This window comes from Chrysemys picta, chromosome 14 (assembly GCF_011386835.1).
Source record: "Chrysemys picta bellii isolate R12L10 chromosome 14, ASM1138683v2, whole genome shotgun sequence".
Lineage (NCBI taxonomy): Eukaryota > Metazoa > Chordata > Testudines > Emydidae > Chrysemys > Chrysemys picta.
Genome location: NC_088804.1, coordinates 8,048,477 through 8,074,346, shown reverse-complemented (window position 1 = coordinate 8,074,346; position 25,870 = coordinate 8,048,477). Strand labels below are relative to the sequence as shown.

Here is a 25,870-nt window from a genome sequence, read left to right as displayed (position 1 = left end):
CATGTGTTGAGATGGAGAGGACAGGATCTGGGGAAGCCATTGTCTTATTTATACCCTCCTCCTCTCGCTGAGGATTACCTGCACCCAATCACGATTACCCAATCAGGATCACCTCCACCCAATCAGTGCGGGCAAGAGCAGAGGAAGATTCAAAAAAGGATTGCATATTTATAGGGACATCAAGAATAGCCAGAGTTATGAGAATTTTATTAAAACACTTCGGAAGTGCATAGCCTTATGCGTCGCGTGTAAGACAATCTAACTATTAGAGAGCAGCATGTGAAAAAACAATTAAAAAAAACAGTTATAAAAATATGGTCCTTTATAGAGGCTTCAATCCTGCAAACCCTTAAGCAGGTACTTAACTGTACGCCAGCTGACGTCAGCAAGGGGGCCATCTGAACCCACGGAACAGCAATTCCCAGCAGATGTTTCCATTTCCTCTTTGACTGACAAGCAGCTGATCCAATTATAGGGAAGAGGGGTTTTGGCCCTTGTTCTGAGCATCTTCACTTCAAGGGTTCCATGAGCCTCAAGCAGGGGTAGGCAAACTTTTTGGCCCGAGGGCCACAGCTAGGTGGGGAAATTGTATGCACGGCCATGACTATAGGGCTGGAGCATGGGGTAGGGGTACGGGAGGGAGTGCGGGTGCGGTTTGCAGGAAGGGGCTCAGGGAAAGGGGTTGGAGTGTAGGAGGGGTGCAGGGTGCAGGCAGGGACTCAGAGCAGGGGGTTTGGGTGCAGGAGGGGTTGCGGGAGGAGGCTCAGGGGAGAGGATTGGGGTTCAGGAGGGGGCTCAAGGCAGGGGATTGGGGTGCAGTGTGTAGGAGGGGTTTGGGATGTGGGTTCTGGCCCGGTGCCACTTACCTCGGGTGGCTCCGGTGTGGAAGCAGTGCGCAGCGGGGCTAAGGCAGGCTCCCTGCCTACCCTGGCCCTGTGCCGCTCCTGGCAGCAGCCGGCATGTCTGGCAGTGGCTCCTGGGGGTGGGGTGGGGCAGGCAACTCTGCCACGCGCTGCCCTTGCCTGTGGGTACGACCCACGAAGCTCCCATTGGCCGTGGTTCCCCGGTGTCTGTGGGCGGTGTCTGCAAGCGAGGGCAGCGCACAGAGCCCTCTGCCCCCTCCTCCCCATGGGCTGCAGCGAAGTGATGCCGGCTGCTTCCGGGAGTGGCGCGGGGCCAGGGCAGGTAGGGAGCCTGCCTTAGCCCTGCTGCGCAATGGGGCTGGCAATCCTGCGGGCCGGATTGAAAGCCCTGACGGGTCGGATCCGGCCCGCGGGCCATAGTTTCTGCTCCCCTGCTTTAAAGTGATTGCTAGGTAGCACAATGGGGAATCTTTAGGTGACAGAAATGTTTATCTCATATTTTCCTATGGGTCGGATGCCACTGAGACTGCCTAAGCCATCAGCAATCACCGGGTTCTGCTGCCTCAAAAAAGGGTGTCAGAGAGGAGTCTTTTTATTCTGAACACCTGTGAACTCCCTTCCAATTATCCAGCATCCCCTCCCCTCCCTTCCGTTCAGTTCAAGGTTTATTTGCAGGTGCAGAATCTGGCAGGCAGGATGGTCAACATGGTGTTGGGGGGAATGCCTGGGTAACAGGTGTCTGAGAGCTCCATCTCCAAGGGTACGCTATAACAGCTGATCCTCATCTTGTCTGATTGACAGGAGCTGTGGAAAAAATCAGACTCAGTAAGTTAGAACCTAAAGAATACTCCTGCAGTACGTGCAGCACACTTGTCCAAGTGGTTGCATTAGCTCCGTGCGTGCCAGCCAGCCAGAAATAAACAGGGCACGTTGGACAGACGCAGCGACAGGAAAAGATCATCGGTGCTGTGAAAGGGAGACCTGAGCGGTAAAGGCCTTCAGGAACATTTACAAGATGGAGACCTAAACTCTGTGCTTCTAGTTCTGCGATACCCAGATTTAATGTTAGACAGAAACCAGCACAGACAGGCCAAGAAAACAGTCCCAGCCGGGTCTGAAACAGCTTTTCAATTTCAACGCACTGGGACTGGGAAGTTGCCCAGAAGGAAAAGGCAGAAGGACCTCATGTGTAACTCAAGCTCTGTGGCTGATTCTGCACAGTGACTGCACTGAAGACATTTCTCTCACCCCTCTTCTCTGAAATCACGCACTCTGCAACAATCATCACCGCCGAGATTATAACAAGGGCCCCGAGAACCATCCGGATGACGAAAACAACGTGTGAGGCATTGCTCCCTGTGATGTTATTGACATGAACTGTGTTTGTATAGAAAGGTTGTAACTTACTGGTTATGATTATGCTGTCTGTATGTGTGTATCATTTTTGTATTTGAAGTTATGAATATTGGCTATGTACTTGTATCTCCATGTGTTTGATTCTAAGTAGCATCAGTGAAGTATTTGATCAGCTTCTTGAGAAAGAACTATTCTGAGTGAGTGCCCAATCAAGAAACACTTAAGTGACAATGGACTTTGGGAGATGCCAATCCACATCTGAGCTTTCCTGGGAATGTTCAAACTATGATGTAAACAATGGTGTCGGCCTGCAAAAAGCTGAATCATTCATGGACATGTGACTTGCTCAGGTGGCTACAAACTCCATCTTGATGCTGTGATTTTGCACAGAAGAACAAAGGGGTTTCCGCCCACAAGAGAGAGAATATAAAAGGCTTTGGAAACCCCTCCATTTAGTCTTCAGCTGGCTCAAGAGATGGCCTCTCCACCCCGAAGAGATCCTTGAAAGAAATTGGAACAAAGGACTGTAACTACAGAGGTGTGAGTGATTGCTGGACCCAGGCCATAAGCCATAGCGTTGGTTTCAAAAGGATTGGGCCCAGACTAGGAAGGAGTCTAGTCTGTGAAAGAAGCTTATTGGGCCATCTCTGAGGGTGAGATTTACCTGTATTCAGTTTCCTACTGTATTAGGCTTAGACTTGCGTGTTTTGCTTTATTTTACTTGGTGACTTACTTTGTTCTGTCTGTTATTACTTGGAACCACTTACATCCTACTTTTTATACTGAATAAAATCACTTTTGTTTATAGAGGGCAGACAATTTATGAGTTTACCCTGTATAAGCTTTATACAGAGTAAAACAGATTTATTTGGGGTTTAGGCTCCTAGAAAGACTGAATACTAGATGTTGGGAAAGTCCCTGTTAACTGAGAACCCCTGGGTTAAGTGAATCTTAGTTTCTGTGAACTGCAGGGAGGCATGGCCCAACCTCTTGGTCTGTGCTGGAGCCGACTGGTGTGTCTAACTCAGCAATACAGGAGTGGAGGGAAACCAGGTCTGGCGGGGGAGGGAGGGTGGTTCTTTTCAGTGGTATCCCAGCACATCTAGTGACAGCCTTGAGGGATTTTCTGTGACCCAACCCGTCACACCCCCTTTATCTGAAATCAAGAAAACCTGTCAGTGTGGGATGCAGGGACAGAGAGGGACAGATTTGCCTCTAAAGGAGGGACAGAGACTGATGGATAAATAAAGGGATGGCAGAGACAGTTTAAAGATGTAAAAACTGTTTCTCCCCCCGCCCTTAATTTCCCATCCCCTTCTGTGTCACAGGCAGTTTCCTTGGCCTCCCTTTTTGCCAGCAAGTTCCTCTTCATATGCCAGCTGCTGGGACCTGTGGGGTCACCAGGCTGGGTTCAGCCCTCTGCCTAGGGGAACCTTCCCATGAGGCCAGCCAGCACGCTGACTCTGACGCAGGAGTAGGAAATCCCTAGCAGACCAAGACACTAGAGACCTGGCCAGAGCCCTTACCGAGAGCAATGCTCCCCTAACTGACCCCATCAATAGTTTCCACCCTAGACTCACAAAAACTCTCCCAATTCCCCTGATCCCAAGGGGAAATGGCTTCATTAACTCTGCACCTGCCAATCCAAAGGATAAACAGGACTCCATACCTAGGCTAGCGGGATGGATCTGTAACTGGACAGGGACTGGCTCAGTAGGGGAGGAGGGAAACCAGAAATCCTACAAGGTTTGTATCTCTTAACATAACAATAGAATAACAGGGGAATTCGGAATGTACAAATTATCTAAAGCTCCTTGCCAGTGGTCGCCATTACAAAATCAGCATTTACCCCTGTCAGCACACAGCAGTGCTGAAATGCCACACTGCTTCCTGATGCTTGGAACTGGCACCGGATTGCAACACTAACTAGAACCTTCACCACCTCCTCAAAACAGTAATTCTGTTGACAACTGCTGAACATGTGTATTTACACAAGGATCAGGTTTAGCTGTGGGTGTCAGTTAAATGCATTAAAAAAAATCCCTACTCTAAATGCTCCACTGCACACACAATTCCCCCTCTTGGGCGAGGATGAGCGAGAGAATGGACCACACCTGGCAGATGTTAGTCACATTGCTTGATGCATGGCTGGAAGCTGCTCAAGCCCAAGATTTTTTAAAGGTATTTACGCATTGCAGTGCTGAGTGGAGCAAAGTCTACGTGACTTAGCAGCCTCCATTTCATTTTCAAAAGGGACTTAGTGCCCCATTGACTTCCAATGAGAGAGGCTCCTAAGTCACTTAGGCCTTCCAGGGCTGAGTGGAGCCGTGCCTAAATACCTTTGCAAATCTGGGCCTCAGATACTAGGATGAAAAGGGCAGTAAAAGAACCGATGTAGAAAAGAGGAACAGATTCTCGGGTGCACCGAGTGTTGCTCCAGACGCCTTTATGCCTGGCCCGGCCCTGCCCAGTCTTTGGGCGCTGTCATAAAGAAGCTCAGAGCTGGGCATAACTTAGAGCAGCTTAAAGGACTCCTGGCCCGTGTTTGTCCCTGGCTCTGTCTCTCAGGCCGGGCTTCACTTGTAGTGAAAGAGGTGCCAGGGCTCAAGCAATTGTTTTTTACATTCATAACTGATGCCGCAAGCCCAGGAGGGCCGGGGCTATGGATTGCCAGGCCTGGCAAGCCCTGGCACAGATTAAGCACTGCTCTCAGCACGGCTTTCCCTGCTCCTGCTCCGTCGCTCTGTGGGGAACTGACAGTATCTGGGTCTCATAGTAGGAAGCACATAGGAGACTGCTGACACTTACTGATGGTCACCTGGGTTCCGGCTCCTGACACAGACAGGTTCCTTGCTGTGATCCCCACCTCACACACGTAGGTTCCTGTATCAGATGAATTCGCATTCTTCAAAGTGAGAGAGGCAAACCCATTGTCCAAATGCAGGGTTGTGATCACATCGCTGTCATTCACCAGCTCTGTCTTTAGTGCCTCCGTCCCATAGTTATACCATCGCACATACATGGTGCTGTGATTATTGACTGTCTTGAATGTACAATTCATGGTAAGTTCTGAGCCTTCGAAATCACTGACACTGGTTGGGGTTTGATTCACCATCAGGTCGGTAATTTCTGCAGAAAGAGAAACACAGATGATGGCACCTTCATTGAGAAATAGTTCAATGTGCCAGCAGACAAGGGCAGATGTACAAAATGAATCTCTCCAGTCCTGCTATTTAGTTTCCCCTGCTTGTTAAGAGTTTAAATGGATGTTCTTTCGTTTGGCCCCATATAGAGCTGTATTGTGCATGTCAAGACTTTTCTGCTCTGTTTAGTGAGCAGGTAACCCCAGAAGCTTCAGTCTAGACAAACCCCCTCCAACAATGTGACATCTTACCCGAACCTTGTGTACGCCTGACATGCCTGCCAAATTCCTTACATTCAAACCCTTCTTGAGACCTATTTCCCTCCACCAGCCCAATGCAGGGCAAGAGAGAGGGTGGCCAATTCTCCTTGGTTACAGAAAAATGGGATTCCCTGAAGGACGTGGAATGGGCAGTTCTGAGAAGTGATGCCCTTCTGCTGGCAATGGCAGGGGTGTGAGGATTGGGGTGCAACCATTATTCTGGACAGGCCTGTGCTTACAGCATAGCGAGAGAGTGTCAGCAAGTCTTTAGCGCTGGTTTTACTGGTGGAAACTTCAGCAGCTCTAGGGCCAGGCGGCAGCTGAGCAGGGGGTTTGAGGATCTCCATGGCCCCCAGATGTTGGATTTAAGGGCCTAAAGCCCTGTGTGGATCTAGTCCTTTAATCTCTGTCTCACTTCCCAATCTACTGTTAGTACATCTGCCCGTTCTCCCCCCCTTTTGTCTGTCTTGTCTCTTTAGAGTGTAAATTCTTTGGCTCAGGGGCTCTCGCACTATGTCCATGTACAGTAGAGCTGATTGCAAATGTTCTGGCAAAACTTAGCTTAGACTGAAAATGCCAATGCACTGACGAGAACTGATTCACCAAATTTATTACAGATTTGACTCCACTTTCGTCAAAACACACAGTGGTTTTTGTTGGTGTTCCAAGATCCACAGGGTTCAAAAAAGAACCAGATAAATGCCTGGAGGATGGTCCATCAATGGCTATTAGCCAGGATGGGCGGGGATGGGGATGCCAGAGGCTGGGAATGAGCGACAGGGGATGGATCACTGGATGATGCCTGTTCTGTTCATTCCCTCTGGGGCACCTGGCACTGGCCACTGTCAGAAGACAGGACACTGGGCTAGATGGACCTTTGGTCTGACCCAGTCTGGCCGTTCTTATGTTCTTCTGTCCCGCGAGCCCCAGCTCGGGGAGTCGGGAGTCGAGTCTCGGGGCGGGTGGGCTCCCCATGCTGTGGCAGAGCCAGGTCTCTAGGGGCTCTTGTTGTCTGCTAGGCTCCCTGCTCGAGCCAGGGCTCTTGGCGCTTCCAGTGTCCGTGTCATGGAGCTGGAAGCCTGGAAGTTCCAGGACCAGCTCCCAGGGGTGCAGCTCTGGGGTCGCTCCGCCATGCAGACTGCCCCGGGCTGGAGATCCCAGGGCCTCTAGAGTCCTGGGCCAGTGACTCCCCAGGCTGCTCTACTTGTAACTGGCCTCTGGGACTCTGGAAGTCCTCGGGTCCCTGGCCCGGGTGCAGTCCTGATCCGTCTTGGTTTGGAATGAAGCCAGTTGTGAAACAATGAAACTTCTCACAAACTGAAACCGCTCTAGTGTACAGGGCCTAGCACAGTCGGCCCCACATGTTGGTTGAGGCCTCTAAGCACTATTGCAAAGCAAACATTCAATAACAACCTATTACTGAGCATACAACTATATCCTGACTCTGCTCGGCCCTTTGTGGGTTTGGGTTGGACTCTTCGGGGGCTAAACTAGAGAGATGCCCATGTTTTGTTACTTCTGTAAGTCAAGTCAAGCACATTGCATGCACCAGGGACTCTTTGCATCCCTCTGTCCCCCACAAGGTCCCTGGGTGCCACCCTCCCACCCCACTCTATTTCAGGGACTCCCTAGCCCCCACCCTTTTGCCAGGAGCTCTGCGTCTCCCCCATTTCTTCCACCCCCCCCCTCCATGCCACAGTCCCCAATTCTGCCCCAAGCCAGGAGCATTCTGTGCCCTAATTCTCTCCCTTTCCACCATTCCAGGGTCCCCCATTCTCCCTGCATGCTCGGGGCTTTGGCTGTATCCTCATTCCAGCATTATCCCCAGACCAGGTCCTCCATCCTCCCCAATGTTGGAATTGATGGGCTGCGGTGTTTCAAATTATTGTGTCACAGACCAAGAGAAATGCCATCACGCTGAGTGCACTGTAGCTGTGTCAGTCCCAGGATATTAGAGAGACAAGGTGGGTGAGGGAATAGCTATTATTGGACCAACTTCTGTTGGTGAGAGAGATGAGCTTTCGCTCCATCGAGCTCTTCCTCGGGTCTGGGAGACGTACTCCAAGAACTGCAGCAAAATGCAACGCTTAAACTCCCACACAGATTTCCATCACAACTTCAGCCACCACCCACCCAGCCATTAAACTCTCTGGGGAACACTCCCACACTAGCATCAACTTCCTGGACACCACCATCAGCTTCAACAACGGAACCCTACAGCCAACCCAAGACAAGAAACCCACAGAGCTGGGAGGCTGCTGCAGACCCTGAGGGAGCCGAGGGCTGTCCAGGACTCCCAGGGCCATTTACAGACCCGAGCACAGAGGAGCTGCAAGTCCTGACAGAGGCCTTCTTCCCCAACGACCCTCTACAGAGCCAGGTGTGCCCTCAGGGGGAGTTGGGACCCTCCAGAAAGTAAATGCAGTGACTGTAGCAGGCCCTGCAGCGGGGCTCCCTCCCCTAGTGCCCCTGTTCGACTGCCCTTACCGTGTTCACACTCAGGCCCGGAGAAACCAGGGTAGCAATCACAGGTGTAGTTCCCGATGGTCTCCACGCACTCGCCACGCTGGCTGCAGGAGGAACGCTGGCAAAACGCTGCAGAGATACAGCTGGGTTAGGATCCACCCTAACAACTCCTTAGCGCCCAAGCAGACCCCACCCCACTGCCTGGATACTGCACTCCATCCCTGCTGCATTTCTTCACTGCGGGATTCTGTCAGAGCCTGTTAAAGTCATGGGTTAAAAACCTGCTTTCAAAGGCCTTGGCTCCGGCCCTGCAAGAGCACTCGGGGCCTAGATACCATCCTGGGCACCCAAGCTTTGCCCAGCCAGGTGGCATTGGCACCTTGCCAGAAGCTTGGAGGCAGTGGCTGCTTTGCACAGATGGTCACACTGCTCGTGGACCCAGAGGCGCTGCCTGTGGACAGCGCTGACCTGGACGGGTAGGCTGCCCTCTGGCTTCAGATGGAGCGTTGCATGCTGGGCCTGCAGGGGACACCCCCAGGCATTGATCAGAGGGCAGCGTGTGCCACGTTTGGCTATCAGGCTGTGCTTTGACCTTCCTGCCCCCCCCCCCCCCGCACTGATTGCACTCCGAAGAGGGTAGTAACTCTTTGGCAAGGAGACTCCATGCATCTCCCCAGGGCTCAGAACAGGTGCTCCTGGGACCAAGCGCCTGGCATGTCAATTTACAACGGGACTTTGTGAGGAGACGAATGTAGGGATCAAAGCAAGACTCATTGAGAGCCCAGGCTCAGCTCCCGTCTGCGTGGCCCATTTGTGAGGGAGAACGTGGAAGGCAGGACTTTAACTCCCCAGCCAAAGGAACCAGCGAGGCACAGAGAGCAGTGAGTGCTCCCAGGCACAGGTGTTACACACAGCAGCTAACATGCAAAGCGGGTGCAGATCTGTGCTGCCGGCCACGGGACAATATCACTAACGCCTCACACCAGCTAGCACTAACCAGGCCCTTGGTGGCTGTCTCCGTAGAGAAGTCAGGACTCGGTGGGCCATGGAGACCGACTGACCCTGCACATGAGGGTTGAGGCACTCTAGGTAGGTGGGTGGGTGATGTTCCTCTGCCCAGACAGTACCTCTTTGTAACCGCGTGTCTGGCCCTTTAAGGGCTAGAGGCCTGGGGCCAGCCAACCCTAGTTACCAGGTAGGCACAGCTGAGCAGGGGTCAGCTGATGTCCCTGGACAAGTGGCAGGAAGCTTCAGAGAAGGGGGATGCTCAGGGAGAGACAAGCCAGGAGGCTTCTGCAGGAAACCCTTCACCGGGGGCAGGGTTTGGGCCTGGAAGGAAGCCCGAGCCAGAGGGCTGAAGAAGGCTGAGAGCCAGGGAGAACAGACTCCAGGCAGTAGGGAAAGACTCCCGCCAGGCGAGGCGAGAGTGGCTTGCGGAGCAACCTCAGACCACGAGGGGGCATGGGAGGCGGCCGGGCCATTGACACTCTTCTATGAACAATTAGGGACTTATTTCTCCAGAGCTGTCAATCCAGCAACTCTCCCCAGCCCTACACGTGTTAGACAGACCCACACTTCCATAGAGAATGACAGTGGTGGGGTGGTTACCTTGGTAACACAGTGCCCTCTTTTTCTTTTGGCAGTTCTCATCATTCCATCTTCCAGCATCACGATCCCTCTTTATGTAAATCTCCACACAGTCTTGGTTTTTCCCTTTATTGTTGGGTTCCTTGTTAGCCCAGTTCTCAGCCTCCTTCGTCAGGGCCTTGTTGGTGCCAACCCACGTCCAGACATTGTTTATTTTTCGTAGCCCAATCCAGTAGTATGCTCTATGGTGGGGTAAGACATTGTTGAGATAAGCAATTTCCCCCTGGTTCTGGATTGCTACGAGGTCGGTGTAGAATGACCTGCAAAAGTTTCTGGCCAGCTCCCAGGAGTAATCAGATTTGTTACCATAATGGTAGGTCCAGGCTCCCACTTCCACCTGAGTCACTAGCACTGTTGGAAAGAGTAAAAACAGGCAAAGTTGTGTGACAGTCAGTGACAGAGCTATGAGTTGACTATCGATGGGTGACACCAGACTATATCTTATATCACACACAAAGGAACTGCATTAAAAGAACATTATTTAGGTTGCAAAGTCAAGCGCTCAAACGTTAGGAAATGCCACAATTAAGGTTGCCCATGTAACTGAGTTCAGCCCCCTTGTGCACATGCACAATGGTATAGTCTTTAATGGCATGATAATGTACTATTTTTCCATGGGTCCTCACTGCCTCACTCGGTGCAGAGGATGGACGGTGCTCACTGAATGAGGAGCTATTCAATAGTGTGTTTTCTCCTCACTGGTCAATGTGTGACTGCTCCTCCCCCCGCCCCAGCCTTATTTACTGCACATTATACAAACCCTGCTCTGAAGACAGAATTATTCATTTCCCCAAAGGCTTTTCTATAGCGCTCATCATGCCAGTATCTGAGTGCTTCACAGACATGAATGAGTTTATACTCACAACAGCCCTGGGAGATGAGAGGGCGGTATTAGCCCCATTTCACAGATGGGAACAGAGGCATAGAGGCACTGGTTCTCAAAGGTATTTAGGCACCTAACAGCCATTGACTTTATTGCAAGTTAGGTGCCTAAATACCTTTGAGGAGCTGGACTAGGGAGATTAAGGCCGGAAGTAATTTTGGGTGTCCCATTTGAGTAGAGCCCTGCGCGCGGACACATAATTATCTCCATAGATGCGGATATCCATGGATCTAAAGCAGATACCGCAGACATGCAGGGCTCTAGTGACAACGAGTGAGACAGGCGCACATGCTCCCGGTCAGGAGACACCGCTTGCACACACTAGTGTGACCAGAGACAGCTGCCAGTCAGTCTAGTGCCCGCCCCGCTGGCAGGGCTGGCGGAGGTACAGCCATGCCGGAGGAGCTGCCTGGGCTGGGTTCTGGCTCCTGCGACGACAGCCCGACATGCTGCTTCTTTCGCCGCTGCGGTTCCTGGCCCAGTTGTTGGCCATGGCCCTGTGGGTCTCACTCGCTGTCACTAGAGCCCCGCGAATCTGTGGAGATCCGCTTTATAGCACCCGCGGATATACATTGTGTATGTGCATTTGAGACCCCGAGGACCTGATTTTCTGGAGTATTTAGCATTCTAAAGCACTATGTTCAGAGCACTGCTCCCATTGACTTCAGTTGCAGCTGTGAGCGCTCAGCACTTCTGCAAATCAGACCCCAGGGTCTCCATTTGAGCACCCAGAAAGTGAGGAACACACATTCAGTGGCCACCCGGGAAAAGTTTGGTTTAAGTGACTTGCCCAGCACCACATGGCAACTCTGGGGCAGAGGCAGGGATAGAATCCAATTCTCCAGGCGGCAGTCAACAGCCTTACCCTTGAAACCATCCTTTCTCTTCTTGCACCCCCCGCCTCATTCATCACACCGTCCAGCTCCTGCAACAGATGGGGTAGGGCTCCTACAGACAACAGCTTTTCTCACTGTACAACCTGCGTTCATTCCCTAGCGTAGGTCCATCCTGTGCACTCAGCGAGGCAAGGGCTCTGGCATTCCCTAAGGTATCAGTGCTTGACTTTGAAACGTTAACAGTGTTCCTTTAAAGTAGGTTGGGGGGGGGGGTGTCTAACTTTCTACGTTTTTAAAAAAGCAAACTGTAAAAAACAGAAGACCCATCACGTGGCATCATAGTGACACCGATATGGATCATCAGCAGGGTTAAAATCCTGAGATCCCGTGCACAGACCTCTGCCACTTGAGCGAATGGAGGAGCCAATAGCAGTAGCAGGTTGTCATACTCCCTATGGGCCAGCACTAGAGGGAGATGAGACACACATTTTGCCAGGGGATTTCACAGCTATTTGCTGACAGCAGAGACCTCAGGAACTGTGGGTTCCATTCCAGGCTGTAGCAGAGGTGGCAGATGAAATGCCTAAAGAACACATGAACGACTACGAACATTTTAAACAAAAGGCCAGAATTAGAATGGGGCTAACACCTGAGCATGCCCGTCGGCGGTTCAGAGCCCTAAGGCGGAAACCAGACGTGGCATTGTCCCGACACGCCTACCACATTGTAAAAAATTAATTAGCCTCTTAGAATTGGTAGGGCAACTCCCACCTTTGAATGTTCTCTGTATGTATATATATCTTCGTACCATATGTTCCATTCTATGCATCTGATGAAGTGGGCTGTAGCCCACAATAGCTTATGCTCAAATAAATTTGTTAATTTCTAAGGTGCCACAAGTACTCCTGTTCTTTTTGCGAATACAGACTAACACATCTGCTACTCTGAAACCTGTCACTAAGTGAGAAACAGGGGAGCTGGAGTCCGAAGACCCAGGCCTGCAGTAATAGTCACGTGGCCTGCCCTTGGAAGTCTGGCACACTAAAGGGGTTACTCCCAGGGCCTGGTTTAAAGGCTGGGGCATGGCCCAGACCCTCTAATCCACGACAGGTGCCAACCCCCTGCACTCTGTCTGCACCAAAACTCGCACTGCTGCTGGTGCCGGTGCTGGAAATGGGGTTGGGACTTTCTCAATGCAGTCAGCAGGCCCAGGGAAGCACTTGCAGAGGGGAGGGCTGGCCTGGACCACACCTGTACGGAGGAGTTCATCGGCCCCTGGCCTGGCTGGGGAACTGTGAGCTGTCTTGGGAAGCCGTGCAGGCCCATGTGAAGGCCTCTCCATTGTAACTAGGGTGGAAGCGCCTGGCTCCCTCAGCCTCAGGGGGCCGTGTTTCTCAAGTAATTGCTAGGGACTCTACTGCTTTCTGGGATACAGGAGGGGCCAAAAGCCAAGAGAAGAGATTAGGAGGAATAGGATTTAGGTCCCTAAATAATCACCCCCAGGTGGGAATGTGGCCCAAATGAAACGGTTTCAATGGGCCTGGCAGTGAAATGTCCCTGGTTAGACCAGGAGCGACTGATGGTGCCACAACAATGCCACTCCCCTCCCAGGGCTTTCCCAGGGATACGTCTGTGAATTCTCCCCTGGCAGGGGCAGCGGCAGGCCATCAAAGAGCTGCAGGAAGGCTTACCCCAGCTAATGGCAGCAAAGCACAGGAGTCGGGTGACATTCCAGCCACATCCCCAAGCCCTTGGACTGGAGCAGAGTCCTCCGGCGCTGCCCTGGGGGTCAGAAAAACATGTCCATAAACCCCTCTGTGCTTCACAGCAGGCAGGTCCAGGCATATTTACACACTGAGCTGAAACAGACACTTGGACACACCTGGCTGACACAGACACTGTCTCTGATTAGCTCCCATTTACCATGCAGATAAAATGCAGAATCTCAGAGGGAAGAGCTGCCAGCCTCCACAGGGGAACAAGGAACCGTTGGAATTTAAGGCAAGTGATTCGATTTAGCAACATCATCTCCACAACAGGTTGTTAATGAACGTCCTGGAGAACGCGAGTATGAGTGTGAGATGTTGTCGGTCAGTGTCATGAGTTCAGCTCAGAGGATGGAGGCAGTTTTTGTCCATAAATCAGATAAACAGCTGAGCAGCTCAGTCAGTCGGAGCAATATTCCAGTGTAATAGAGTTATATTAGAATTAGAAACAATGGGAACCACCCCTGGGTCTAAACCTGAAATGCTGCAAGCTGCGCCAGCAGGCCCCTCCTCTCCCTGGGCTTCAGAGGGCAGGATCCTGCCCCAGCCCGAGTGTCTACACAGCTGTGTGTAGGGCCATAGTGTGAGCTCTGCGAACCTGGGCTGGGAGACGCACTGCTGTGGGTGTAAAGCACAGTACAGATGTACCCTCTGGCATCTTACCAACAGGGGCTGAGCCCAGCCTTGCCAGAGATCTGGGGGAAAGGAGGGGTGTGGTCTGAACCAGTGAAGCTAGGCTGGTGGTGTGGCAAGGGCTGGCTGCTCCTCTCATCCGGGTCTCAGCAGAAAGGAAGGGAAGGGGAAAGCGGGGAAGAGCCCCCCCCCCCATGCGGTTTTTAACCTTTAGCTCTGCTTCCCAGGTCGGGATCTCGAGCTGATGTGCAGGGGATATTCATGGGTTTGCTGGGGGAGAGAGCCTCCCAGCTCAGGTGACTGAGGGAAATCCCAATTGCACAGCATGCGGGGGGGGGGGGCTGTCCTTATCGGCTCAGGGCTGGGCTGTGGGGTGGGGAGGGGTTCTCTCCCTGGCCACTCAGGGCTGGGCAACGGGGGGTTCTCCCTGAGCATTCAGGGCTGACCAGTGGGGGGAGGGGCTCCCCATGGCAAGTCAGGACTGTGCAGCAGAGGGGGCTCCCCTGGCAGCTCAGGGCTGGGGGGGGGGGTTCATGAGGGGGCTCGCCTCAGTTCAGATGGGCAGCGGGGGGGCTCCCTTGGCAACTCAGGGCGGGGGCAGTGGCAGGGGGGCTCTCCCTGGGCAGCTCAGGGCTGGGTGGGAGTGCAGGGGGGCTCTCCTCAGCTCAGGGCTGGGCAGCAGGGGGCTCTCCCTGGCCACTCAGAGCTGGGCAGTGGGGGGGGGTTCTCTCTGGTCACTCAGGGCTGGGGTGGGGGCTCCCCTGGGTATGTCAGGGCTGGGCAGCATGGGGGGAGTCTCTTGACAGCTCAGGGCTGGGTGGTGGGGCGGGGGCTCCTCTGACTGCTAAGATTGGACAGCGGTGGGGGGGGAAGGGGCTCCCCGACAGCTCAGGGCTGGGCAGTGGGCGGGGAGGGGGCTCCCCTGACTGCTCAGGGCTGGGCAGCAGTGGGGGGGCAGGGGACTCCCTGACAGCTCAGGGCTTGGCAGTGGAGGGGGAGGGGGCTCCAATGGCAGCTCAGGGCTGGGCAGTGGTGGTGGTGGGGGGTTTCCCCTGACAGCTCAGGGCTGGGCAGCAGTGTGTGGGGGGGTTTCCCCTGACAGCTGGCAGTGGGGGGGAGGGGGGTCCCCAACAGCTCAGGGCTGGGCAGTGGGGGGAAGGGGGCTCCCCAACAGCTCAGGGTTGGGCAGCAGTGTGTGGGGGGGTTCCCCTGACAGCTCAGGGCTGGCAGTGGGGGGGAGGGGGCTCCCCGACAGCTCAGGGCTGGGCAGTGGGGGGGGAGGGGGCTCCCCGACAGCTCAGGGCTGGGCAGTGGGGGGGGAGGGGGCTCCCCGACAGCTCAGGGCTGGGCAGTGGGGCTCTGCTGGTTGAAGCTGGGTGGTCTCATTTCAATTAATCTTGGCGAGTTGAGCACAGGAGAGAACTCAACCCCCCCTCACCACCTGGAGTTTCCTTCTGCAGCGATCTTGGGGCACTGTCAGGGCATCGTCCCTGCTGCCCATGCAGGGACCTGCTCTGGGGGCCATTTGGGGTCTCTGTTCCTGGCACTGTCCCCTGTCCCCACACTCAGAGGTGTCTGGGGCGGAGGGTGGGGGCTGTCGCTAAGGAGCCAGCTTGTAGCTCTCCCTTGTGAGCAGCAGCTCCTCTGCCCGCCTCCCTCCTTCCTAAACACTGCGCAGGTGAAGCCAGCCACGTCCCCAAGTAAAAGAAGGTGCTAGACCTACCATCTCCAGTGCCGACCTGCCAGCCTCCCCTCTCGCTCAATCCCTGGACCGGAGACAGCTTAAACCGTCCCTCTGCTTGGCTGTGTCTTGCAGCACTTCCTTTTAAGTGTGCAGAACCTCACTGCATCCCTTTCCTATTCCTCCCCCCGCACCGAGTCACAGCTCGAAGATTCATTGGGCCAGAGAGCGTGACTGTGAAGCCTGGTGGGTAGGGACTGAGCTGGGAGGTGAGAAATCCAGGGCCCAGTCCCCTGCTCCAATGATCTGGTATTGATCCAGAATACGACAGCTGAAACCAAGGGATCCTCCATCAATATATCCCTTAGCCCAGTGGTTAGGAAACCAATGCATGATTGGTATAGTGAGTTGTAACAATGCGGTTCTGGCGGGACCCAACTGAGAGTGCCAATTCAGGACAAATTGCTAAATCAGGGCAGTCACAGCCCAAGGCTGGGGATTTTCCACCTCTAAGGCAAACCAAACCAGCCAGCCAAAGAGGACTTTGGTCTCACCTCACTGGCTAACCACAAGTCACACAAGCAATTCTCTTAGACACTCCAGTTTCCCAGTATCACCACCAGTGCCCCAGTTATGGGGACGAATGGTTATGAAAACCAATATCCCAATAAAAGAAAAAAGGTTCTCCTGATCCCATAGGACCAAGCCCCAGACCCAGGTCAATATACAAATCAGATCTTACCCACAAATCACACTGTTGCCAATCCTTTAGAATCTAAAATCTAAAGGTTTATTCATAAAAGGAAAAAGATATAGATGAGAGTTAGAATTGGTTAAATGGAATCAATTACATACAGTAATGGCAAAGTTCTCGGTTCAGGCTTGTAGCAGTGATGAAATAAACTGCAGGTTTAAATCGAGTCTCTGGAATCCATCCCCAGCTGGGATTGGTCCTCAGTCCTTTGTTCAGAGCTTCAGTTTGTAGCAAAGTCCCTCCAGAGGTAAGAAGCAGGATTAAAGACAAGATGGAGGAGAGGTATCAGCCTTTTATAGTCTTTTCCAGGTGCAAGAACACCTTTGTCCTTACTGTGGAAAATTACAGCAAAATGGAGTCTGGAGTCACATGGGCCAGTCCCTGCATACTTTGTTGAGTTGCAAGGCGTATTTGCCTTCTCTCAATGGGTCCATTGTATAGCTGATGGTCCTTAATGGGCCATCAAGCAGGCTAGGCAGAGCTAACACCAACTTGTCTGGGAAGTTTCCCAGAAGCATAGCATAAGTTTGAAATACAGACAGTATAGAGCCAATATTCATAACTTCAACTACAAAATTGATAGACACATATAGACAGCATAATCATAACCAGTAAATCATAACCTTGTCTTAGACACCTCATTTGACCCCCTTTATACAAGATTTGGTGCCACTACAGGACTTTGGTTGCAACCATGTTCTTTATGGTCCCAGTTCAAATTGAGCACAGGAGAAAACTCAACCTCCTCACCACCTGGAGTTTCCTTCTGCAGGGGTCTTGGGGCACTGTCAGGGCATTGTCCCTGCTGCCCATGCAGGGTCCTGCTCTGGATATGTTTGCTTGAAACTAACCCCAATAAACATCACGTTGCCGGCACTTCTGCTTTCTGGTCTTCTGCTTTCTGTCTGCGTGACAAGAACCCGGGGAGAGGGTGAAGGGAAAGCGCTCTAACAGTCTCTTCCTCTCCCTGTGCTTCAGTTGCTGAATCTGTAACATGGGAATAAGGACACCGAGCTCCTTTGCACAGCACCTGGAGATCTTCTGATGGAAAACACTGTATAGGAACCAGTGTTATTACTCTAGGAGACTGGAGCCTAATCAGATTCTGACTTAACAGAGCCCTCTCCCAGAATGGAATGCATTGTCTGATATTGGGCTAATGACAGGGTGGTCATTTTTAGGATGAGTTGGATAACTATTGGCTTGTACTTGTGAGGAATGGGATACATGGGTGCCCTTCCCACAGCCATTAGAATGAAGGGTTCATGGTAGGACAGTGAATATATTTCCCCAAGTTTTCCAATTTCCTCTCTTCTCTCTCATTAAACCTTCAGAACTAGGTCCCATTGTCTCTGTCTCATCTGGGATTGCTCTGTGCTCTGGTGGAGTCTTTTGTTCTGTCCTGCTTCCAGGTGAAATAGTCCTGGAGGGATGTTTTTCCCCAGGAATTACTCTGCCCACTTCCAACCAAAAGCAAAATAAGAACACCCTTAGCTCCACACATTTCTGATTCCAAAGAATTGCCCTTGGCTCCAGAAGGATGAATCCCAGACAAAAGGAGGAACCTGCAGCGCAGATCAGTAAAAACTATGAGACACTTGGCCAATGTCAATCAAACCTAGAGTGGTGTGCCAGACTCTAACCATCTTCCATTTGCAAAATGTTTGGGTAGAATTGTACATTTTAGTGGAGTAAATATACACCAACGGGGCTGGCCTGAGAGGCTTGTTAATTCCCAGTAATTTGGTGGCAGCAAATACACATGGCGTGTGGGGTTAAAAGAAGGAGAGAAATGCCAGTATTGCTTGGCAGACAGCAAAGCCAACTTGTTCAGGGAGTTTTCTGTGAGTCAAAGAAAACAAAAGCGACAGAGAGTCCTGTGGCACCTTATAGACGAACAGACGTATTGGAGCATGAGCTTTCGTGGGTGAATACCCACCACATCAGACGCATGCATCTGATGAAGTGGGTATTCACTCACGAAAGCTTATGCTCCAATACGTCTGTTCGTCTATAAGGTGCCACAGGACTCTCTGTTGCTTTTTACAGATCCAGACTAACGGGGCTACCCCTCTGATACAGAAAACAAAGCTGACGATCACACAGTCAGGGCTATACTTGAAAGAAGTTTCCACACCTCAGACTCTCTGACTCCCAATAAATGAGGTAAATAGTACCTGGCTCAAGGCAGCCAAAGGAGAGAGCGACCGGGCACAAGTAGGTTGTGCTACTAGAAGTGTCACTGGTAAGAGAGGACGAGGGGCGTGGAGGGGAGGGGAGACAAATGCACCTGCCATAGATGGAGTTTTACAATAAAAACCTAGGAATGGCCACACGGGCACAGACCAATTGTCCAGCTACCCCAGTATCCTGTCTTTCAACAGTGGCCAATGCCAGGTGCTTCAGAGGGAATGAACAGAACAGGCATCATCACACGATCCATCCCCTGTTGTCCATTCCCAGCTTCTGGTAAACAGAGGCTAGAGACAAATAGTGTTTATTACTGTCTGTAAACAAGGTACAGAAGGAGAATCCCCAGGACATCCAAAGCCTGCAATTACAGAGTGCAAAGCATTGAGATACCAGCTCTGTTCAAAGCTGTAAATCAGAATAGTTCTGAAGTTCAAATGCCAACACAAATTAAGAAGAGGGACATCGCTGCACTGTAGAATCTCAGCCCTTTAGCATGGAATCGAGCTCTCAGGAAGATTGGGCTAGTGTACGTCAATACACTTTCTTTTTGAAGAATTTAGGTAATAGGCTGGTTAGATCTGGAGCAAGAACTATTAAAGACATCCCTGGTTTGGGGGAGTGATTGTCTTTGGGGAGTCTGAAGTCTGGCAACAGTATAAGAAGGTGCAGGAGGCAGAAAGTTCTCCCAGCTCTGGTATTCTGTGTGATGGAATGGTAGCCACCAAGTAGCAGGGGCCGCTGGAGGAAGGGGTTCAAGTGGAGGTTTGGAGAAAGCAGCCAACGTCAGGGTTAACTTCCAGGAGTTACATTCTGCACTGCTGCTGGGTTCCAGGAAGCTGTCAATAGGCAGCATAGAGGAGATTTGCCTTGAGGTGCCTCCTGTCAGGTGTCATAGGTGGAGCCCGGCGAATAACTGACTTTTCAGTTTGGCAGCCGTTCCGGAAGGGGGGCAGGGAAGGTTCGATAGAACGAATCCAAACTTTTTCAGAATTTTTGGCAAATCAAAAAACTCCATTTTGACCCAAAACGTTTAATTTTTTAGGATTTTTGAAGGGCTAGAGTCACAGACTGGCTGAGGAGGCGGCGTCCACCTTGTACCCTTTAGCCCAGGGTTTAGGACTACTGCTCTGTGATATCAGAGACCCAGGTTCAAATTGCAACTCTGGAATAAGGTCTGGAAGTGGGGTCTCCTGCCTCCCAGGTGAGGGCTCTAAGCAGTGGGCTGTAAAGTCATTGTTGCTCCCTTTACCCAGTGACTATTCAAGCATTTTATGCAAAGTGGAACAGCCTCAGCAGGAGAGATACTCACCCCAGAAGAGACACCAGCCCAGGCCCTGGGCCCTGGCCATGACCAAAGCAGCAATTCAAACCTGTGTCTACAACATCCCTAGCAATAGTCCTACGCCCAGGCTGTTTGGTTTAGCCAAGGAAAGGCCATCTGGAAGATGCTGGTTGTGGAAAAGGAAGGTAGAAATCTGTGTGAGGGAATTGAGACTCCTTGGGACTGTCACCTGATGTGCTGAATTCACCTCTGAATCCATTTTCCCTGCCAGCTTGGGACTCCAGAACCCTGCCTTGTTGAGCCAGACATGCTAGCCACTTGCAAACACAGACACAGAGTCTGGTCCACGCCCCCACAGCTGCAGACTTTAACCAAAAACTGCTCATCAGGTCACCTATCTCCAGCACCCAGACACCCAGTTCGCAATGGGATCCAAACCCCAAATAAATCCATTTTACTCTGTATAAAGCTTATACAGGGTAAACTCATAAATTGTCTGCCCTCTATAACACTGATAGAGAGATATGCACAGCTGTTTGCTCCCCCAGGTATTAATCACTTACTTTGGGTTTATTAATAAACAAAAGTGATTTTATTAAGTATAAAATTAGGATTTAAGTGGTTCCAAGTAATAACAGACAGAACAAAGTAAGTTACCAAGCAAAATAAAACAAAACACACAAGTCTAAGCCTAATACATTAAGAAACTGATTACAGGTAAATCTCACCCTCAGAGATGTTCCAAGCAGCTTCTTTCACAGACTAGTTTCAGAGTAGCAGCCATGTTAGTCTGTATCCGCAAAAAGAGCTGGAGTACTTGTGGCACCTTAGAGACTAACAAATTTATTTGAGCATAAGCTTTCATAGGCTACAGCCCACTTCATCGGATGGATACAATGGAACATATAGTGAGGAGATATATATACATACAGAGAACATGAAAAGGTGGTTGTTGCCCTACCAACTCTCAGAGGCTAATTAATTAAGATGAGCTATTGTGATACCTTACAAGAGACCTTTTGCATAAAGCATATTCCAGTGGTAGCCAGTCCTGGTAGCCGTCACACTGATTGTCCTGTTAAGGGCTGCGCATCCCAGTCTGGGCGGGGCCCTGTGCAGCTCTTGTTCGTAGGCACAGACAGCTGGAGCTGGACACAGAACAGAGCAGAGCTCTTGCAAAGTCCTTAAGCACTGAGTGATCACCAAAAATCTGATGGCCTCTGTGCAGGTGGAACCCCTTTTGGAAAGCTGCTCTTGGGACAGGACACCAATGAGATAAGTCTCTCCCTTCATTGGACAAAGGGATACAGGCCTGGTATATGGTCAAGCAGCACTTTCAGGGTTACTCTCCTGCTCTGGTTCCCAAGGTAACCCTCACTCCAGAAGCCCTCTCAGCAGGAACATCCAGTACCGGTCTCAATAGATAAGCTCCCTCCAAAACCTGTTCACTGCTTGTCTATCCAAAGACACGGGGGTGAGACTGATCAGCTTCCTGTCCCCAGGGGTCATCGCTACTTTGGACAGATGGATAATGGCAGCTGTAGGCCAAACCATTCCTGAAATTCCTGTGACGTTGCACTCCATATGCTTTATAAAAATATGTTTATAAGTGTGAATATGATGTAGAATCAATCATAGAATCATAGAATATCAGGGTCAGAAGGGATCTCAGGAGATCATCTAGTCCAGGGGTTCTCAAACTTGGGCCACGGCTTCTTCAGGGTAAGTCCCTGCCGGGAAGTGCCACGGGCCGGGCCACCGCTTCCCACAGCTCCCATTGGCCGGGAACGGCGAACCACAGCCAGTGGGAGCCGCGAGTGGCCGTACCTGCGGACGCTCAGGTAAACAAAGCATCTCGCGGCCCACCAGGGGCTTACCCTGAAGAAGCCGTGGCCCAAGTTTGAGAACCCCTGATCTAGTCCAATCCCCTGCTCAAAAACTGCCAACCTAGGCTCTCTTGGTGACCTCCACGTTGTGGTGTATCCTGCGGTTACCAACCGGTTGTAAATGCCGGATAAACCTGTTCAGCGATGTGTATAGTTCCTCCTTTTGGTTCCCCAAAGTTCAGGGACCATTCTTATCTGTGCCAAAGATTACCAACTTTTATGCTGACATACTCTTAACTGATGATACTTTTTGCTCTATAGCAGATCTTACCGGATCTTACAGGCCAGTGGGCTTCTTGCATTTCAGCATGTCAGCAAAACGTATTCTATGTATAATTATGAGGAAACACATATCATATGCCTCAGCACAGCCTTAATTTCAAAGGAATTAATACTGATAAAATATAAGAATGAAATGGATTAATTCGGAAAGAGAAACATATGATTTGATACAGCTGGCTGGATTAATAGGATATAATAGGTAGCAAAATAATCCTATGGGCTACACCACAGAAGACACAAGCTGGGGCACGCTTTCCCTGAGCCCTGTGTTCTCCCATCACTTTTGCCCTTTGGGGAAGAGCTGAAACTCGTTGACGTTGGAATAATCTAACTCCCTCCGTTCCTCAGTGCAATGCACTGAACTGGTCACATTGTGTTGGGAAGGTCACCTCTGGTGACAGCTGCACCCCAGATTTCCAGCTGGGCAAGGTGTGGGGCCACAGTCCCCTGGGCAGGGCAGGGAGAAGGAGCTGCAGGAATCCTGCAGCCGATGGGGTAATGTCCTGTGGCATGTACCTTGCTGCACTTACTAGCCCCTTGCGAGTGCTTGCTGCTGTCCTTGCCTGAGGAGGTTGTGAAGGATAGGACTATCATAGGGTTTAAAAGAGAACTAGATAAATCCATTAATGGCTATTAGCCAGGATGGGTAAGGAATGGTGTCCCTAGCCTCTGTTTGTCAGAGGGTGGAGATGGATGGCAGGAGAGAGATCACTTGATCATTACCTGTTAGGTTCACTCCCTCTGGGGCACCTGGCATTGGTCACTGTCAGTAGACAGGATACTGGGCTGGATGGACCTTTGGTCTGACCCAGTACGGCCGTTCATATGTTCTTATGTTCTAGGTGCTAACAGCTGGGGCAGGACTCCACCTCTGCATTGCGCACCAAACCCACTGGGAGCATGGTGCAGGGCAGGCTGTTCCCTGGTGCAGCATATCCTTCAGTGTCACAGAGTGAAAGGATTCTGCCCTTTCCAGGGTCATTCTCCACCCTCCCTGGCTTGTGCAGCTCAGAACAGACCCATGTCGTGGGAGGGACGAGGGATCTCAAACGGAAATGCTGACATCTGACATCAGCACGCACTAGTAATCATGGCTTGCAGGTCTGTGCCTCCCTCCCGTCAGCGCTGCCCGCAGAGGTAGGTGAGCATCACCCACATTCTATGGGCAGGGAAATCGAGGCAAAGTGACTTCCACGAGGTCACACAGCAGGTTAGGGGCAGACCCTGGAGCAGAACCCAGCATGCGTCTATCCAGAATCCAGATGTGAGTGTGCTGCAATATGACAGCAGGGGAGGTTTGCCAGCTCAGAGCAGAGCTGGATTAGGCCCTGTGTCCATAACTGCACAGATGTGGGCCTTCTTCTGGGTGCTTGAATGCATGTGTGTGTGAGCTCCTCTAATGACCATTCAGGCCGGTACTAAAGAATGACCCCTGTGACATTCTCTACCTTGGGGGAGCGTGCTGTATCCCCCATATTCCTCATTTTCATATAATTGTGGTCTTACGTCTAAAGCATGCCTTGTCAGGGGGAAGGGTATGATCTGCTGAAAGTCATTTCTCTATCCATATATGTATATCATTAATGCATATGAAGTTGTTATGTAGTATGGCTGTCACTAAAACACCTTGTACATTGGGGAATCAGTCAGATATTAGCTCCACAGAGGCGACAGTAAGGAAAGTAACCAAGGCCTGGGCAGGTGTCAAACAACCCATCAACAGCCATTGTCCAGCAAGGGAGCTACAATACGATAACTCACCTGCATGAGGCCACACCAGGGGAATTGCTCAACCTTGCTTGGAGAGACTCAGTAATGCTCACCTGACTCTGAAGGAGGGGGTGGTGGGGCAAAACCAAGAGGGAGGAAAGAACATGATAAAAGAAGAGACATTTGCCAGGCTCTTCCTCTCTCTTCCACCTACATCTACAGACACCACGCCAAGCGCCTGAAGAGCAACCAGCCAGCCTGTGGTGAGAAGCGTCTAAGTTTGTAAGGGCATTGAAAGTGTTAAGATCAGCTTAGAATGTGTTTTGCTTTTATTTCATTTGACCAAATCTGACTTGTTATGTTCTGACTTATAATCACTTAAAGTCTATCTTTATAGTTAATAAATCTGTTTGTTTATTCTACCTGAAGCAGTGCGTTTGGTTTGAAGCGTGACAAAGACTCCCCTTGGGATAACAAGCCTGGTACATATCAATTTCTTTGTTAAATTGACAAACTCATATAAGCTTGCAGCATCCAGCAGGCATAACTGGACACTGCAAGAAGGAGGTTCCTATGGTTGTGTCTGGGACCGGAGACATTGGCTAGTGTCATTCGGTTGCACAAGTCTTCTGGGACCAACCTGCTTCCACTGCTAAAGAAGAGAATGAAAGGGAGAGAGGGAGGAAGGAGAATTGAATAAGGTGATGGAACTGAGGTAAGTGGAAGGAAAGGCAGATTGGGTAAGAGAAGGATTGTTAAGGCAGGGGAGGAGAGAAGTGGAAGAAACACCAGGGAATTGAGAAAGGGACAGAGAAATAAAAGAGAAGAGGAATGGAAGAGGAGAAGGAGAAAAGTGGCAGGGCAGAGGAGAAGGTGAAGATAAGAAAAAAGAGTGGAGAAAGCCAAGAAGAGAATGGAGGAGCACAGAAGAGGGGGTTGAGCATTTTGGGATTCAGCCCTGGCTGATGCTAAGGAAATCAGATGATTGTCCTTGTGAAGAGGTGAACTAAGCAGCCAGCTGGGGCTATTCGGAGCTGAAAATGCAGATGCAATCCAGTCAAGCCAAGCCACAGCATTCTTAGCAACAATGTTCAAGGCACAAAGACCTCCAGGAAGTTGAGTCATTTTGCAGTCCTCTACAATATGTGTCGTGGTTTGTGGCTGCCCACATTGACATAGGGACTGTCTCTAAAAAGCCACCAAAATTCCACTGCAGCACAAATTCCATGTCTGGTAAGAAACCAGTTCAGAAGGCTCCATTGCCTTCCTGATCAATCAAACCCACGGTTGTTGTTGAGTGGGGTCTAAGACAAGATAATTATTTGTCACTTTCTCTGTGGACCATGAAGCGCGCCAGGTGTCCTCTACCGTAAATCCCTCTCTCGGTACACTTATCCACAACGGGCGATGTGAGGGCAGACGACCATTTGGGGGATTAAACAAGCCTTTAATTAATGGTAGATGTGGCATAGCCTGCAATTTCATCACGAGCTTTGCTGTGCTTTCCTCTCTGCGAACACTGGATGGAGTAATATTGCAGAGAACCGGTACCCATGGTAGAGGAGTAGATTTAATTATGTCTGACATAATGCACATGGTGGAATTAAGTTGTACATCAGTCATGTTTGTGTGAGATGGGCGAGCCCACACTGGAGCTCAATATTCCGCTGCTAAGTAACAGAGTGACAAGGCTGAAGTGCATAATGTTTGGGGGTCGGCGCCCCCTGTTGTTCTGGGCAGTTTTCCAAGCAGGTTGTTGCATGTTTTGACCTTAGTCATTGTCTTTGTAAGATGATCATGGTGTATGAGAGTTCTATCGAATGTGACACCTAGATAGACAGGGTGTGAATCATGCTTTATTTGCTGACATTGAGAACTGTGGTCAGCTCTCGGTCACTTGTGCATGATGTAAGTGGAAGACACTTGACGCAGTCCTACTTCCACTTGATATCAGGCACCACTGATGACAATAATTGGCCATAGCCGCCATGTTTGTATTCCAAACACTCTCAGGTATGTCAAAGGCGTGTGACCGAGTGCCGGGCATATGCCGTCTGCATAGACAAACTTGTGAGATCCAGCATATGGTAGGTCATTCGAATATAAGTTGAACAATGTTAGAGATAAAACGGATCCTTGTGAGAGGCTGATGTTTGTACATTTCAAAAGGAAATGGCCATAGCTGAGAGCTCTCTCCTTGCAAGGGATTCCTTTGCAACTGATCGTATT

General features: G+C 50.9%; 1 protein-coding gene across 2 annotated transcripts in view; it reads right to left on the bottom strand.

Annotated features, from left to right (window-relative positions):
- Positions 1-190: 190 nt before the first annotated feature.
- LOC135975562 (P-selectin-like) overlaps positions 191-25,870 on the bottom strand; it is a 110,410-nt gene continuing 84,730 nt past the window's right edge. The window contains exons 1-6 of one of the 2 annotated variants that reach the window (XM_065566878.1): positions 15,577-15,712; positions 13,146-13,236; positions 9,697-10,086; positions 8,110-8,217; positions 5,028-5,348; positions 191-1,667 (exon numbers count right to left, since the gene is read on the bottom strand). In XM_065566878.1, the coding sequence (XP_065422950.1) occupies positions 1,645-1,667; positions 5,028-5,348; positions 8,110-8,217; positions 9,697-10,086; positions 13,146-13,236; positions 15,577-15,579 (936 nt within the window). In that variant the 5' untranslated portion in view covers positions 15,580-15,712 and the 3' untranslated portion in view covers positions 191-1,644. Of the gene's footprint in view, positions 1,668-5,027; positions 5,349-8,109; positions 8,218-9,696; positions 10,087-13,145; positions 13,237-15,576; positions 15,713-25,870 lie in introns of those variants that run through there. The other variant, XR_010592477.1, reaches the window with a different exon arrangement.